Source organism: Protopterus annectens, chromosome 14.part0 (genome assembly GCF_019279795.1).
Source record: "Protopterus annectens isolate FY-2018-M chromosome 14.part0, PAN1.0, whole genome shotgun sequence".
NCBI lineage: Eukaryota > Metazoa > Chordata > Ceratodontiformes > Protopteridae > Protopterus > Protopterus annectens.
Genome location: NC_056748.1, coordinates 1,077,871,603 through 1,077,886,523, shown reverse-complemented (window position 1 = coordinate 1,077,886,523; position 14,921 = coordinate 1,077,871,603). Strand labels below are relative to the sequence as shown.

Sequence of the window (14,921 nt, the reverse complement as noted above, 5' to 3'; positions counted from 1 at the left end):
GAACAATGTTAAATAAAATGCTACTTACCTTATTATCCTGATCTCCTGTTGTAAAGAAAAGGTATACTTCTGTGCTCCTATCCTTAATGCTAATTAACTTTCCTGGCAAACTGGAAATTACTCTCTACATTATGAAGTGACATGTTGGCTGTCATAAAAAGAAGCAATTAATGGTGCCCAGCATCTTCTTATCCATAACCCTAATAAATACGTTGAATATGCATTTATTATGTACTGCAAGTCATTCTCCGTTTCCAATGGCTGCCAGACTGCTTTACCAAAAGATGTAAATAGGAGAATGGCAGTTTAGGTCAGAGAGATAAGACTCTGAATTGCTGATGTACTTAATCTGATAGTCTTGGGTTTGATCCCCTTAGCTTCTTATTTCAAACTGAGAGACTCTGAAAAAGTTACTTAACATGACAAGGATTCCACGTCATCTCAGAAAAAGGGGCAAATGACAAATGGGTTTATATTGTAGTAAATGAATGCAAGTAAAATCAAAAAAACATCTAAATACCACCTGTCACATCTACTACATTCAACCCAATATCAGTCTTTTTTCAGCACTTTTTATCCAAAAAATCATTTTTTTAATTCAAAATAGGTTCAGACGTTTATCCATTTAATCATGTCAGCCAACTGCTGAAAGCTACATAGCAGTGAGGTGGTATTATTTTTAACAGCACATTTACATGAATTTGTTTCTAATGCCATCATGATTAGTATCCCAAAACAATGGTGTCCAGTATTACCTGAAACATAGTTATTAACTGTGACAAAATCTTCCTGCTGTTCATCCTCTCACTGTGCAGGTACTCGCTGCAAATCTGCAAAAAAAAATTCACGAGAGACATGAAATTGTACACAAATACTGACCTCCATGTACATCTTTGTTGAGGATAAATATATGGCACATTTTGTTGTGCTATTTACACACACACAGACACACACACGCAGCCTAGGCAGTAGTGCCCTGCTGATTATGAATGGATGTATTTGGCACCCATACAAGAAGGGAACAGGGAAATCCAATCCTGCCAACAGTTGTAGTACAATACCGTCTCTACTCTCATGCATGAAGTTTTTCATTTAACTGTTTTTGTAATCATTTAATTTTTCCTTATGTATAAATCTTTTGCATTGATATCCATCTTTCGTCTTCTCCTGACTGAGACCCCAGAATCTCCCAACAGTAATTCTTCTGTTTGCAGACATTAAATTATTATAAAAATCACTCAGTGTGTTAAGCCTGCAACATGCTGACATGTTGAACATTGTTGTTGAATGTCCAGCAGTAGCCCCACCATGTGTATCCAATCCATATCACTACTTAATCAACAACAGGATCATGCCCACCAGTGTCGCCACTTTTGCCTTCATCACCTGGTAATTTTTTTCTAACTCATTTCCTTTGCGGTTAAATATTGAAAGGCTGGGTGTTGGTATTCAGAAGTAAACTGTAAGGGCATGCATTGTAGAAGTAAAATGCTTACATAAGTTGCAACATACAGTTTTATTATTTACTTCTCCACTATCAAGTACTAACAGCTGAACCCACCTTATCACAAACATGAATAAGAGTATTTCCTGAAAGTACCAGTCAGGATGGCCTGTAATCATATAATACACGCTGATGTTAACATAGCACAGAAGTAAGAACTCCCCCACTGCCTCCAACATAGACTTCTACCTCACCTAATTATGCAAATGTTTACTTCTTTACACATTTTTACAGTCAGCAAGGCTCTGAGGATTTAGGGAATAGACAAGTGGAATCTCCCTTTGGTTAAATACTGCCAGAGTACTTACAAAACAGTGAAAAGGTTAAATGTTTAGTAAGTTCTTAAAAATGTTTAAAAACTGATGGGAAAGACCCTTTGGTTAAATATTGCCAGAGTACTTACAAAACAGTGAAAAGATTAAATGCTTTGTAAGCTCTTAAAAATGTTTAAAAACTGATGTGTTAACATTAACAACTGGATAACAAGTCAGGCATAACACTGCTATACAGCTCTTGCCATGTACATGTTGAGTCAGAAAAAAATCACAATTCACAAATCAACTTCATAAATCACAAAACAGGTTTTACTGAAAATCTATTAAATTAAACTCTATCCTGCACAATGATGAAGTTGTAAAGTGAAAATGAACAAGGCAGACATGTTCTAAAACTTAAGCAAATATCTGTGCATGGGTGCTTTGCTATTCAGGATTTGTTAGGATAACTGAAAATCCTGTTCATTTATTATTCCAACTCCAATTCAAAAACACATAAGTATTTTTCATCTGATTTCTGGAAGAACTTTACCTGATGCAGCCTCGAACATTTCCTACCTCATCTTAGTTTTCCTTGTCTAACCAGGGCTGATGAAATTCTGGACTGAATACTTGCAACAAATATCGCAAGGCATAAAAACATCAGTTTTTGAGTGTGTGTTTATCATAATGAGGCTTCTGACGTATTATACAGATTTTCTTTCTCTTCCACAACTGAATTATGAGCTACATACTGATCTAAAGGAATAGGTTACTACAACGTGAACATGAGTGTACAAATTATTGTTAACAAGTACATTTTTATATTCTGTTTATGCAATACAGTTCTTAATGATCACTAAAGATTATTAACTAAATAATTACTGGTAAATGGTAGAACTGACAGACTACCTGCATTGTTACCGTTCTATATCTGAAGCACATGTTTAGATATTTCTATGCAAATTCTTATTCTAGGCACCTAACAAAAAGAGTGAGTAGTTCCCCAATATCCTGGCCAAATTTCACCAATACTATAAAATACCACCTCGGGTCTCCCCTAAAAAACACTGGTGTAGTGGGACTAACCCAAAAAGAATGAATGGATGGATGGATGGACACAAATACAATTTCTCTGTGTTCTTCACCAACTACACCAGTGTCTGGGTGTGGGTGTCTGGGTGTGGGTGTCTGGGTGTGGGTGTCTGGGTGTGGGTGTCTGGGTGTGGGTGTCTGGGTGTGGGTGTCTGGGTGTGGGTGTCTGGGTGTGGGTGTCTGGGTGTGGGTGTCTGGGTGTGGGTGTCTGGGTGTGGGTGTCTGTGCTTCTACAAATACTGCTTTTCATTTCTGTAGACAACATTAAAGCTCATCTCCTTAAAGTTACTTTCTTTTTGATTTATTGAAACATTTTCATCACAGCTGCTAATGACTTATTTCAGCATTTCTCTCTTGTGACTGCCTTACATTTGAAATTGACAAAAACACTTTTCTTTCAGCTATTCCCATTGGGGGTCGCCACAGCGGATCACCCATTTCCATTTCTTCCTATCCTCTGCATTTTGCTCTGTCACACCAACCGCCTGCATGTCCTCTCTCACCACATCCATAAACCTCATCTTAGGCCTTCCTCTTTTCCTGTTACCTGGCAGCTTCATCCTTAGCATCCTGGTGCCAATATACCCAGCATCCCTCCTCAGCACATGTCCAAGCCAATGCAATCTCGCCTCTCTGGCTTCGTCTCCAAACTGTCCAACCTGAGCTGTCCTTAGAATATACTGATTCCTAATCCTGTCCATCCTCTTCACACCCAGTGCAAATCTTAACATCTTGAACTCTGGCTTGTCCAGCTCTGACTCCTGCCTTTTTGTCAATGCCACCGTCTCCAACCCATATAACATAGCTGGTCTCTACCTCTTGTACACCATCCCTTTCACTCTTACTGGTACCAGTCTGTCACAAATCACTCCTGACACTCTTCTCCACCCAGCACCTCTCTTCCACACTCACCATTACTCTGAACTGTTGATCCTAAGTATTTAAATTCATCCACCTTCACCAACTCTACTCCCTGCATCCTCACCATTCCTCTATCCTCCCTCTCATTCACACACGCATATTCTTTTTTAGACCTGCTGACCTTCATTACTCTCCTCTCTAGAGCATATCTCTATCTCTCCAGGGTCTCCCTCAACCTGGTCCATACTCTCACAACAGATCTCAATGTCATCTGCAAACATCATAGTCCATAGGGCCTCCTGTGTGATCTCGTCTGTCAACCTGTCCATCACCATTGCAAATATGAAAGGGCTCAGAGCTTATCCTTGATGTAATCCCACCTCCACCTTAAACGCATCCATCACTCCCACTGCAGACCTCACCACTGTCACACTACCCTCGTACATATCCTGTACCACTCTTACATGCTTCTCTACCACACCTAACTTCCTAATACAATACTACAACTCCTCTCTAAGCACCCTTGTCATATGCTTACGTCCATAAAGACACAATGCAATTCCTTCTGACCTTCTCTATAATTCTCCATCAACACACTCAGAGCAAATATCGCATCTGCAGTGCTCTTGCCCAACATGAAACCATACTGCTGATCACTAATCATCACCTCCCTTCTTAACCTAGCTTCTACTACTCTTTCCCATATCTTCAAGCTGTGACCGATCAGTTTTATCCCTCTGTAGTTACTACAGCTCTGCACATCACCCTTATTCTTAAAAATTGGTACCAAAACACTTTCTCCACTCCTCAGGCATCCTCTCACTTTCAAGATTTCATTAAACAATCTGGTTAAAAACTCCACTGCCATTTCTCCTAAGCACCTTCATGCTTCCACAGGTATGTCATCTGGACCAACAGCCTTTCCATTCTTCATCATCTTTTTAGCTGTCCTTACTTCCTCCTTGCTAATCCATTGTACTTCATGATTCACTATCCCCACATCATCCAACCTTCTCTCCCTCTCATTCTCTTCATTCATCAACCCCTCAAAGTACTCCTTCCATCTCCTCAAGACACTCTCCTTGCTTGTGAGTATGTTTCCCTCATTATCCTTTATCACCTTTACCTGCTGCACATTCTTTCTCAGCTCTGTCCCTCTGTCTAGCCAAATGGTACATGTCCTTTTCTCCCTCCTTAGTGTCCAACCTTTCATACAACTCTTCATACGCCTTATCCTTAGCCTTAAGCCACCTCTCTCTCTGCGATGCGCCTCATCTCCTTATACTCCTGTCTACTTTCTTCATCTCTCTGACAATCCCACTTCTTTGCCAACCTCTTTCTCTGTATACTCTCCTGTACTTCCTCATTCCACCACCATGTCTCCTTGTCCTCCTTCCTCTGTCCAGATGTCATACCAAACAACTTTCTAGCAGTCTCCCTTACTAGCTCTGCTGTAGTTACCCATTCAGTAACTCTTCACTGCCACCCAGTGCCGGTCTTAACTCTTCCCTGAACTCCACCTCACAATTACCCTTTTTCAATTTCCACCATTTGATCCTTGGCACTGCCCTCACACTCCTCCTCCTCTTCTTGATCATAGTCATCCTACAAACCACCATCCTATGCTGCCTAACTACACTTTCCCCAGTCACCACTTAAACTCTAATCTCCTGCAGACTAGCCCTCCTGCATAGGATATAATCCAACTGTGTGCATCTTCCTCCACTCTTGTACGTCACCCTATACTCCTACTTCTTAAAATACTTATTCACCACAGCCATGTCCATCCTTTTTGCAAAATCCACTACCATCTGACCTTCTGCATTCCCTCCTGAATTGGACAAAAACACAAACTATATTTGGTGTGGCCCTCATATGCTGTGCAATAGATATGAGCTATCATTTCTCCTCAATACCATTGTTTAAAAGACTTCTCAGCATTCTAAAAGTGCATATCAAAGGCTTTGATAACTGAATTATCCTTCCGTGTATCATCAACTCCACTTCCATAATTCCCATATAATCAAATTCCAATCAGATGGGATTACCCATGAACAAAAGTCAAAGTAGACACAGGAAAACCAGACAGTGTAGTCAATGAAAAAAGGATAAAATTAACACCACTCATTGAAATACCTGCATCTATCCTAGAATTAAATTCCAGAATATGCAAGCAGAATTCTGCTTGTGGAAGAGCAAATATCTGCATATGCAGCAGAGTTAAGACTAGGATTAGCATACGTGAGCAAGATGAAGGTGAGGCCTGCCGTCTGTCACCTTACCCATGAGTACTAACCCTTACACAATACGTTACCTAAACAAAAACACCATCACTAGAGTTATCACTATTCAGACAAACTAGGACTGCATGTAATATTTATTTTCTTAGATTTTTAAATTGTGAAAATAAAGCCTCTGAATTCTTTTTGTTATTGGTTCTCTTTCAGTTTTTTTGCAGAAGCCAGTGGTTTGAATGTAGATGTATATACATTTGGTTGACAGGTGGGCAAAATTGGCAATCTCTGAGAATGTGAGATATCAGAGTTTTATATATATATATATATATATATATATATATATATATATATATACATAAAATGAAAAGGGGTTAGGAGGTACATGGTGTCCTTTACCCCTGCAAAATCACCTGCTCTTTAAATTGCATACTCTGAGGATAAACCTTGGAGCACACACAGTAGACTGGTGAAGTTTTTTTTCCATTTGTCTATCAACTTTTTGGACATGAATTTTGCATCCATTTGATGTAGAGTACTACATCCACATAACTCTCTCTCTCTCTCTATATATATATATATATATATATATATATATATATATATATATATATATATATATATATATACATAAATATATATACATATATATGTGATTACCTAACAAAATGTTGAACATTACAAAGACCAAAACAACATGATCATTCTGAAAAGATTAAAACCACAAACAATGAAAAAATACAAACTTTTTTTTCTGCTCCCCCCCCCCCACTACACCACATGTTTATTATATATACCAACTCCTAAACTGCATTACAGTAGGGAAGGGACAAATTCCGACCACCCACTGTACCACAATTTCAAACACAAAAAAGTTGACATTAAGAGACTTCATTTTTTAAGCCATCAAAAGAATGTGCAATCAAATGGAATGCAACTATATATATATATATATATATATATATATATATATATATACTCACACAGAGACAGAGAGAGCTATATACATGTATATATTGTATAACATATGTAAATTGCTATACATATATCTATATCTGTGGGCGCGCATGCATGTGTGTGTATGTGTGCGCGTGTGTGTGTGTGTGTGTGTGTGTGTGTGTATATACACACACACACACATACACACACAAGGTGCAAACATTTCCAAACTATGAACATGGATGAAATACATTAATCCAAGCAATGAAAATATTCAGTACTGAAAAATCAAATCTTGTAGGGTTTTGTCAGGCTAATGGCTTCCTTGCAGACAATCCAGTTTCATTAATTAACTGTCATCAGTGCAATCTGCAAGTATATCAGAAATTATCTGCTTTTATAACCTATGAGCCAAGTCACAATTGCTTTTATCATTTTTAAAATTTTCTAATGTTTATAAACTTTCAAAAATCTAAAATAGAACGCATCCTAGAATCAATTTCAAACACGCTAAAAATGTGACAGCAAGTATAATAGTTTTATATTAGCACTTCTTTCATGATAAGGTGAGGTTTTATCACAGAAAATACTGAAGTATACACGCATCCAGTCGAAAGACTCCGCAAAGAACACATATTAGGTCCAAATAAGTTAAAACATGTAAAAACAAGTAAATCTAGACTATTCCTATGTAGGCCTTAAAAGATGTTCTTAAAGTTCCAAAATGATTATATCACATTAAACTGCATACAGCTCACAGATAAAACAAAACTATGTAAACAGCAAGTTATTCTATTCCCTCTGTTGGTCAAAATGATATTGGAAATATCTCACTTTAAAATATAAATAAAAATAGTTTAGAATACTAGATCATAGATAAAAAACATATCCGATATTAGTTTATCTATACCAATAAATGCAAAACTTCTGTTTATGCTTTAATATGCTTATATTGTGAGCATTATTTACTCTAACCATTAAAATCACTATCATATAATGAAATCACGTTTTTCAGAGTTAACTGGTCTGTCCTATGTAGGATGTACTGCACAAGCATAGTGTCCTGTATATTAGCCATCTGTCATAGAAGTAATGAAACATCTAACTTTATATGTCCTGGAAGAGTGACTGGTTTCAACATGCTTAGCATACTCTAAGTGCATTAACCCCATAAAGTAACAGAAACCTTATTCGGTTGCCTGTACCAAGGAAAAAAAATGGCCTACGATATAACCTTTTCATAAACTAAAACTACACTGTTCAGGCACATAATTACCAGAAAAGCATTGCCCTTCAGAATATACCAGAATCTAGAAATATTTCTAATCTTAAATCGGTATAATATAGCTACATAAACTGAGACAAGAAAATCGGTACAGGTATACACAAAACCAAAACCCCGGTCATGTGGTGATGGACTTCATAAACTCAGGAGGAGGAGCTACAGCATGCATAGTCACAGCTTTTTAACGTTTACAGTCACTGCAGTTAAACTGAAACTCCATTCATGATTTACTGTCTTAAAACTACTTATTCTGGTCATATCTAAGGCCTGCATTAAGCCCTACATAGTAGAGCAGGACCAACTAATTTGACTTCATTCATGGAAATGAGTTTATTTTCATTTGTATTTGTTTTCCAGGGTAGAGCACTGATCTCCACGGACCTTTTTCAGACTCAGCCCGGGAGTGGTGCCTAGTTAAGTGACTTGCTCAAAGTCACACAATTAGCCAATGGAAGCTGAGGGAATCGATCCTTGCACTACTCTGGCCCACAGGGGACAACTTATTAACAGCTCCTTAGTCCTCTGTTTTAGAAAATAATTTTGCAGTATTAGATTGCAGCATCTGCCATATGAAATAAATGTCAAACAGTTCTTTTGCAATCATAAGCAGGAAATTAAAAAAAGTCATATATGGGGAAACGAACATATCACAGTAGCCTTAATCTAATTAAAGCCAGACAAATCTTAGTACTCACTAGCAGTACCCTTTCTCTAGACTGAGAAGAGTAAAGAAACGTAGTCATTATAGGGGAATTTTAAGATATCCGTGTAAATTATCAGTGAAATGTTCATGCTACCAGGTCATTATCAACAGCAAAGGTAAATATAAAACTGCAAAGCAGTTGGCTATGTCACTGACACTGCTCTCAAGGCCACATAACATAAACCCTTGCAAGAATTAAAGTGTTTGGATAAAAATACGATGTGTGTGCTCACAAAAAACATTGCTAAGACAAAGTAAATGATTTATAAAACATTAGAAGGAAAAAATACAGATGGTAAGAAATGTGAGGCTAGAAAAATATGATCTATTTTATAATTAGGTGTATTTTTTCACTATGTAGATGATGAATAAAATATACTGCGCATCTTAAAACGATCATAAGAAGCTGCACTGCATCAAATGGGCTAATATTGTTCCTGCAGAAAATGAAAGTAACCCTTATACTGGATGCAGCTAAAACAAATCTATCCCATACTGTTCATTGTGATGCAGAAATATAGTCAAGTAACTGATATCAAGGATTACTTAGGCTATTTTGCAAAAAATTAAGGTTGGTCGGTTTACAAAACTTTAAGGCAGGCCTTGCATTTAACTGGTCTTTGCTGGAGATGCATCTTAGACATGAATTGAGAGTTGTAAAAGAAAACAAACTGACTGATAGGTCATTGCATAATGCAATAAAATAATCCTCTCTCAAAAATAAGTTACAGCCAACATATGGATACGTTCAAACACCATGAATACAGGCTAGGTACAGTGAAGTCTGGCTTACTGAATGTGTGGATTTGGTAGACTACTCAGGAAGATCATTATGCTGTTATGAGGTTTACATAAAATTCTAAGAAAGGCAGTGAAGTATTTGCCTGAAAAATAAAGCATATAATTTGTACTGTTTAAAATCAGACAGATGAGGGCAGTGTATGTCAGGTACAGATCTGAATTACAGGAGCACAGCCTGTTATGCAGTAGAATAAAGATATGCAGTCTGAGATAGTGTTCTCTGTGATCTAAACAGGAAGAAACATTTGATGCACGTGATGGTAAAATGCCAAATATTAACATTTAAGAAATATTAATGATTGCGGGCTCTAGCTAAGATACCAGAAATTATGAAAAAGGGGGTAGCAAAATGGTTAAGGTCTTTATCTCACAGATACAAGGTACAAGGGTTTGATTCTAACCTCTAATTCTTGTCTAGATTTGTAACAGTCTGTAGACTGACAGCCTAATATTTACCTATGAAGTTATGAATCGGTAAAAAAATGCCAGGAAATATTATGGAAAAAAGAACCTTTTTCAGTTAAGGAGAAATATTCCACAAATGTTTAAGCATACTCACTGCTATCTTTTCTGTGGACCGTGAAAATGATGAATCTGAAAGTAATATTTTTTAAATTTTGACACAAATAATTGTCTTTTGTGTAACATTTCTGTGCTATTAGCAATTTTGCTGTGTACATTGTATTAAAATAAAAATTACAAGTAACAGAATACTTCTGTTCCAGAGCAAATCTAAAAGTGAATTTAAAAACATTTTATTCAACAAAACAGCCATAATTTTTACTTATCAAAGCGAGGCCTACAAATTGAAACAACTCCTCTAACAAATCCAGTCAGACACATACATTTGGAATTTCTTTTTTTTTTTTTTTTTTAAAGAAAGAAGCTAATGTTTGCATCCTGACTATAAAGGTTAAGTGCCGAGGAATACAAAACAAAGTTGTTACCAAACATCATGGTTATATTGGCTGATAGAAGAAAAAAAAATGACAGAATACAAGAAGAGGTACACAGCAGTAATGTCAAAATTGTCTTGGTGCTTTCAGCGACATTCACGGAAGTCAGTGAGAGAGCAAATGCGATTATTGGTTATTTACAAGAAGGAAAACTGACAGCAAAATTAGAAAACTTGCAGGCAGAGGTGGAACACATTCAGAGGAGGAAAGACAGCAATGCAAGTTAAATATTGTAAAAAAAAAAAATAAAAGGACAGAAGTGAATAGTTAAGATACAAAGAGAAGGAGAGAAGGGAAAGAAGAAGAAATAATCTGGTAATGTCTATGTACCAAATAAGGACATCAGAGGGTTTTATAAGGGATTCTATCAAAAGTGGGAGGAGATCGATGCCAGACTGGAGACAGAGATGATTATGGCAAGAGTAATATAACTCTTGTATCTGAAAAAAGGCAGACTGTGCGGAAAGGCAGAGATAAAGAGAACAGAAGAAATACAAAAGGGATGAAGGACACACAGTGGGAAATGCTTGACCTCAATGCTCAGTTTGCTTTTCTATGTCAGAAAGAGCAGGCAAGTCAACCCTGTTTGTTGTAACTTAGTAGGAAGAGGAATGATTTAAGAAGCGTTCTGGACCATGAGTTCAGCCATTTGCAAGGACATAAGAGACATGCAAGTGTCATAATTAAACATTATGTACATAATTGGCTTACAAGTTTTTCCCACATTCCAGAATAGTAGGCATATTATTCAATTATTATAATAGGGAAACAATTGCATCTGAGAGAAAAAAGTTATTTCACACTAAGAATTGCTGTAAATATGTGCATAAGTGCATTTGAGAAGATTAACATATTTACATATACTATATAGTTTAAACTGACATTTTTGATAAAGTCATTGGAGCAACACTAATTACTGCTGAAGATACAACAGTCAATAATATATCTATTTTTGCACATGTAATCTATGAAACTTGAAATCAAGTACAACTATACAATTTTTTAAGAGAGAAACAGGTGATGGGTTAGTAATGTTAAAAGTCAGAAAGTTGTATCCCATCAGTTAGTTCCACAGCAAAGACAGACAAAGCCCTGACCAAGACCTTTTGTCAAAGGTGGGGGAGCATGAGCAGGAGTGGCCGATACCGGTGGAGACATCCTGGGAGGAGGAGGAGGAGGAGGATGCCTGGATTAGCATATCTGATACCAACGGAGACATCCGGGTATAGCAGGAGACCTGGATCAGCACATCTGATGCCACATCCTGGTCATAGCAGGAGGCCTGGATCAGCACATTAGCCATGCTAATCTAGTGGATAGGTGATCACTCATGGAAGAGAACGGACAGGACAGGCTACCACTGTTAAGTTGTACTTGTGCTACAGTCAGGGATTACGTAAATTGAAGTGTCCATCAATCCTCTCCTAGGCAATCACTGAGTTTGCTAGCGACATGTAGAGAAGGGTTTCAAGAGACAGTTGAAGACCTCTAAAGAACCAATAAAGTGGCCTACTCCCAAATGCTCAACGCCTACTCCAGAGGAAAAATGGACCAATCAGATACCCAAACTCAAAGGAAAGGGCTATAAAGCACTTGCCCATTTTTAGGAGCCCTGGCTCCCACACTTGGAGAAAAGAATGAGTTCATGGTACTCATGTAGAGGATCCACTGGGAAGATGTCATGCAGAACAAAAAAAATTATGTGACTATATACTAACAGATAAAGTGAGGGAAGATGGGTGTAGAACTTGGCGATAAAAAAATAAAGGGACAATTAAGAAAAAAACATTTTTATTGTTGAAAAATAAGCAGATGGCACTTGAGAATCGAATGGAAATGAAGAACTAGAGGCATTACAAGATGGAATCAAGTCTGACTTTTGAAGGCAGCTGAATAAAAATCAAGAAGGGAAAGCAAAACAAACTGAAAATGGACAAACTAGAAAGAAAAGAAAATGAAAGCAAAAAGAAAAAGGGAACTCAGACAGGAATTGTGGATCATGTCAGCATTAAGAAAGACGTGTCAAACTCAAAGGCTAAGAGTGGTGGTAGGCAGGTCAAAGTTTTGATGAAAGATGGAAGAAAAGTCTTAAGATTTGTAATGGTAGCTTGGAAGAGAAAGTTGAGTTTGAATAGTTAATTGAGAAAAAGATGTATCCTTGACTGAAGAGGACAAGAAATTAATGTAAGTGTGAATAAAAATAAGTATGTTGGCTACCTCAGTGAAGGCCTACTTAGTCAGGCCTCACCTCAGTGAAGGCCTACTTAGTCAGGCCTCACCTCAGTGAAGGCCTACTTAGTCAGGCCTCACCTCAGTGAAGGCCTACTTAGTCAGGCCTCACCTCAGTGAAGGCCTACTTAGTCAGGCCTCACCTCAGTGAAGGCCTACTTAGTCAGGCCTCACCTCAGTGAAGGCCTACTTAGTCAGGCCTCACCTCAGTGAAGGCCTAGTTAGTCAGGCCTCACCTCAGTGAAGGCCTCGTTAGTCAGGCCTCACCTCAGTGAAGGTCTCCTTAGTCAGGCCTCACCTCAGTGAAGGTCTCTTTAGTCAGGCCTCACCTCAGTGAAGGTCTCCTTAGTCAGGCCTCACCTCAGTGAAGGTCTCCTTAGTCAGGCCTCACCTCAGTGAAGGTCTCCTTAGTCAGGCCTCACCTCAGTGAAGGTCTCCTTAGTCAGGCCTCACCTCAGTGAAGGTCTCCTTAGTCAGGCCTCACCTCAGTGAAGGTCTCCTTAGTCAGGCCTCACATTATGAGTGAAGGTCTCCTTAGTCAGGCCTCACATTATGAGTGAAGTTTTCTATTGGCCATGTATGGCTAATGTTTGGCAGACAGGGGTGATAAAAAAACAAAACATTATTTATTTTACATTTGTTTACCAAGAAAGTCTGAATGGGCAGAGCTCATTTTTAGCAGAAGCCAAGGGAAAAAAGCTCCACAAAGAAAATTCAGCATAGAGTTACGTAACAGTCATAGAAAATTCAAAAGTGTAAAACTTACATTACATAAATACAAGCACATGTGAAATTTGTACAACAGTAGTTGAGAACAACATCTAGGTATAATACAAATTAATACAGAAGTAAGAGTAACAACAAAAGAATGAGTACATAGATAATCCCACTAAGCATTAAAATAATTCAGTGTGCATCAATAGACATCAAGTAGAATAGTAGGAAAAGCAAGTTTAAGACAGAGAAGTCATACGTGGGTGGGAGTACTCAGTCTGGGGTACTGCATGAATGCTACAAGGTATATGATAAATACATTTTGAGTAATTTCTTAAATTGGGTTGTATTGTTAGCAGATCAGACATTCTGGGGTAAAGAGTTCCAGCTTTAGAAATGAAGCAGGAATATATAGATTTTTTCTGCAGAATTATTGCCTTTAGAGACATGTAGTAAAGATTTATTTGTTGAACGAAGTGACAGAGTAAGGGAGTAATAGGGGTTGAAGAGCTGGTATTTTTTCAGGGTTACTGAGTAGCTTGTGGGCCATGGTTAACTAGTTAGATGCTAGGTATGGTAATTCCAGCTAGGAAAGTTGTTTTATCAGAGCCAGACAGTGATGAGATCTATAAGCAGAACTGGTGGCAAATTTAACAATATTGTTGTAGCATGTATTTAATTCTTCTAAGTCAGTTTTTTTGAGGTTGGTAAGGTTGGGTGAGGCATATAGTAGAATTTCTAGAAGGTGTGCTCTGGCAATGGCAGCTCTTGAGGAGTCTGTTAAGAATCTGTTATTTCTATAGAGTATACAGGGTACCCATCTTTTTATGGAATTTCTTAATTGTTAGTGATATGTGAGAGTGGAATCTTAGCTGATCTATCAAGACACCAAGTAGTTTGATATTTAGTTCAGGAGTGATTTTTATGTTATTTCTGGCTGTGGCATGAAATATTCAAGAGGAGTGAACTGATTTGGTAGGTTAAAAGATAGTACGTTTTTTTGGGTCTGAGTAGGAACAGAGTTTGACAACCAGTCCTCAATTTCAGTAAAAGCAAAAAGACTGAAGAGGAGAGGGCCAAGTGTGGAGCCCTGAAGGATCCCAAGAGTTATAGGTAGAAGTGAGCTCATTGTGCCATCTGACGGCCTGCTAGCAGACATTAAAAATGATGATTGAAGTAAGATAGTTCTTCTGTGACACTCTAAAGATGTACTTACATGTACTTACAAAGAGAGGTAACAGAGTTTTGAATTCTGTAAACAGATTACATCTGACCAGGTTTGGCAATACTCTGCATTCTAAACAATACTGCTGCCCGACTAATTAACCAGAACCCAAAGGGGGCAG

The 14,921-nt window shown here is 37.8% G+C and overlaps 1 protein-coding gene across 2 annotated transcripts in view; it reads right to left on the bottom strand.

Moving 5' to 3' along the window:
- Nucleotides 1-14,921, bottom strand: part of KNDC1 (kinase non-catalytic C-lobe domain containing 1) — a 1,471,539-nt gene that overhangs the window by 881,222 nt on the left and 575,396 nt on the right. For both annotated transcript variants that reach the window (XM_044056877.1, XM_044056878.1), the window contains exon 11: nt 756-830. In XM_044056877.1, coding sequence (XP_043912812.1) covers nt 756-830 — 75 coding nt within the window. The remainder of the gene's footprint in view (nt 1-755; nt 831-14,921) is intronic.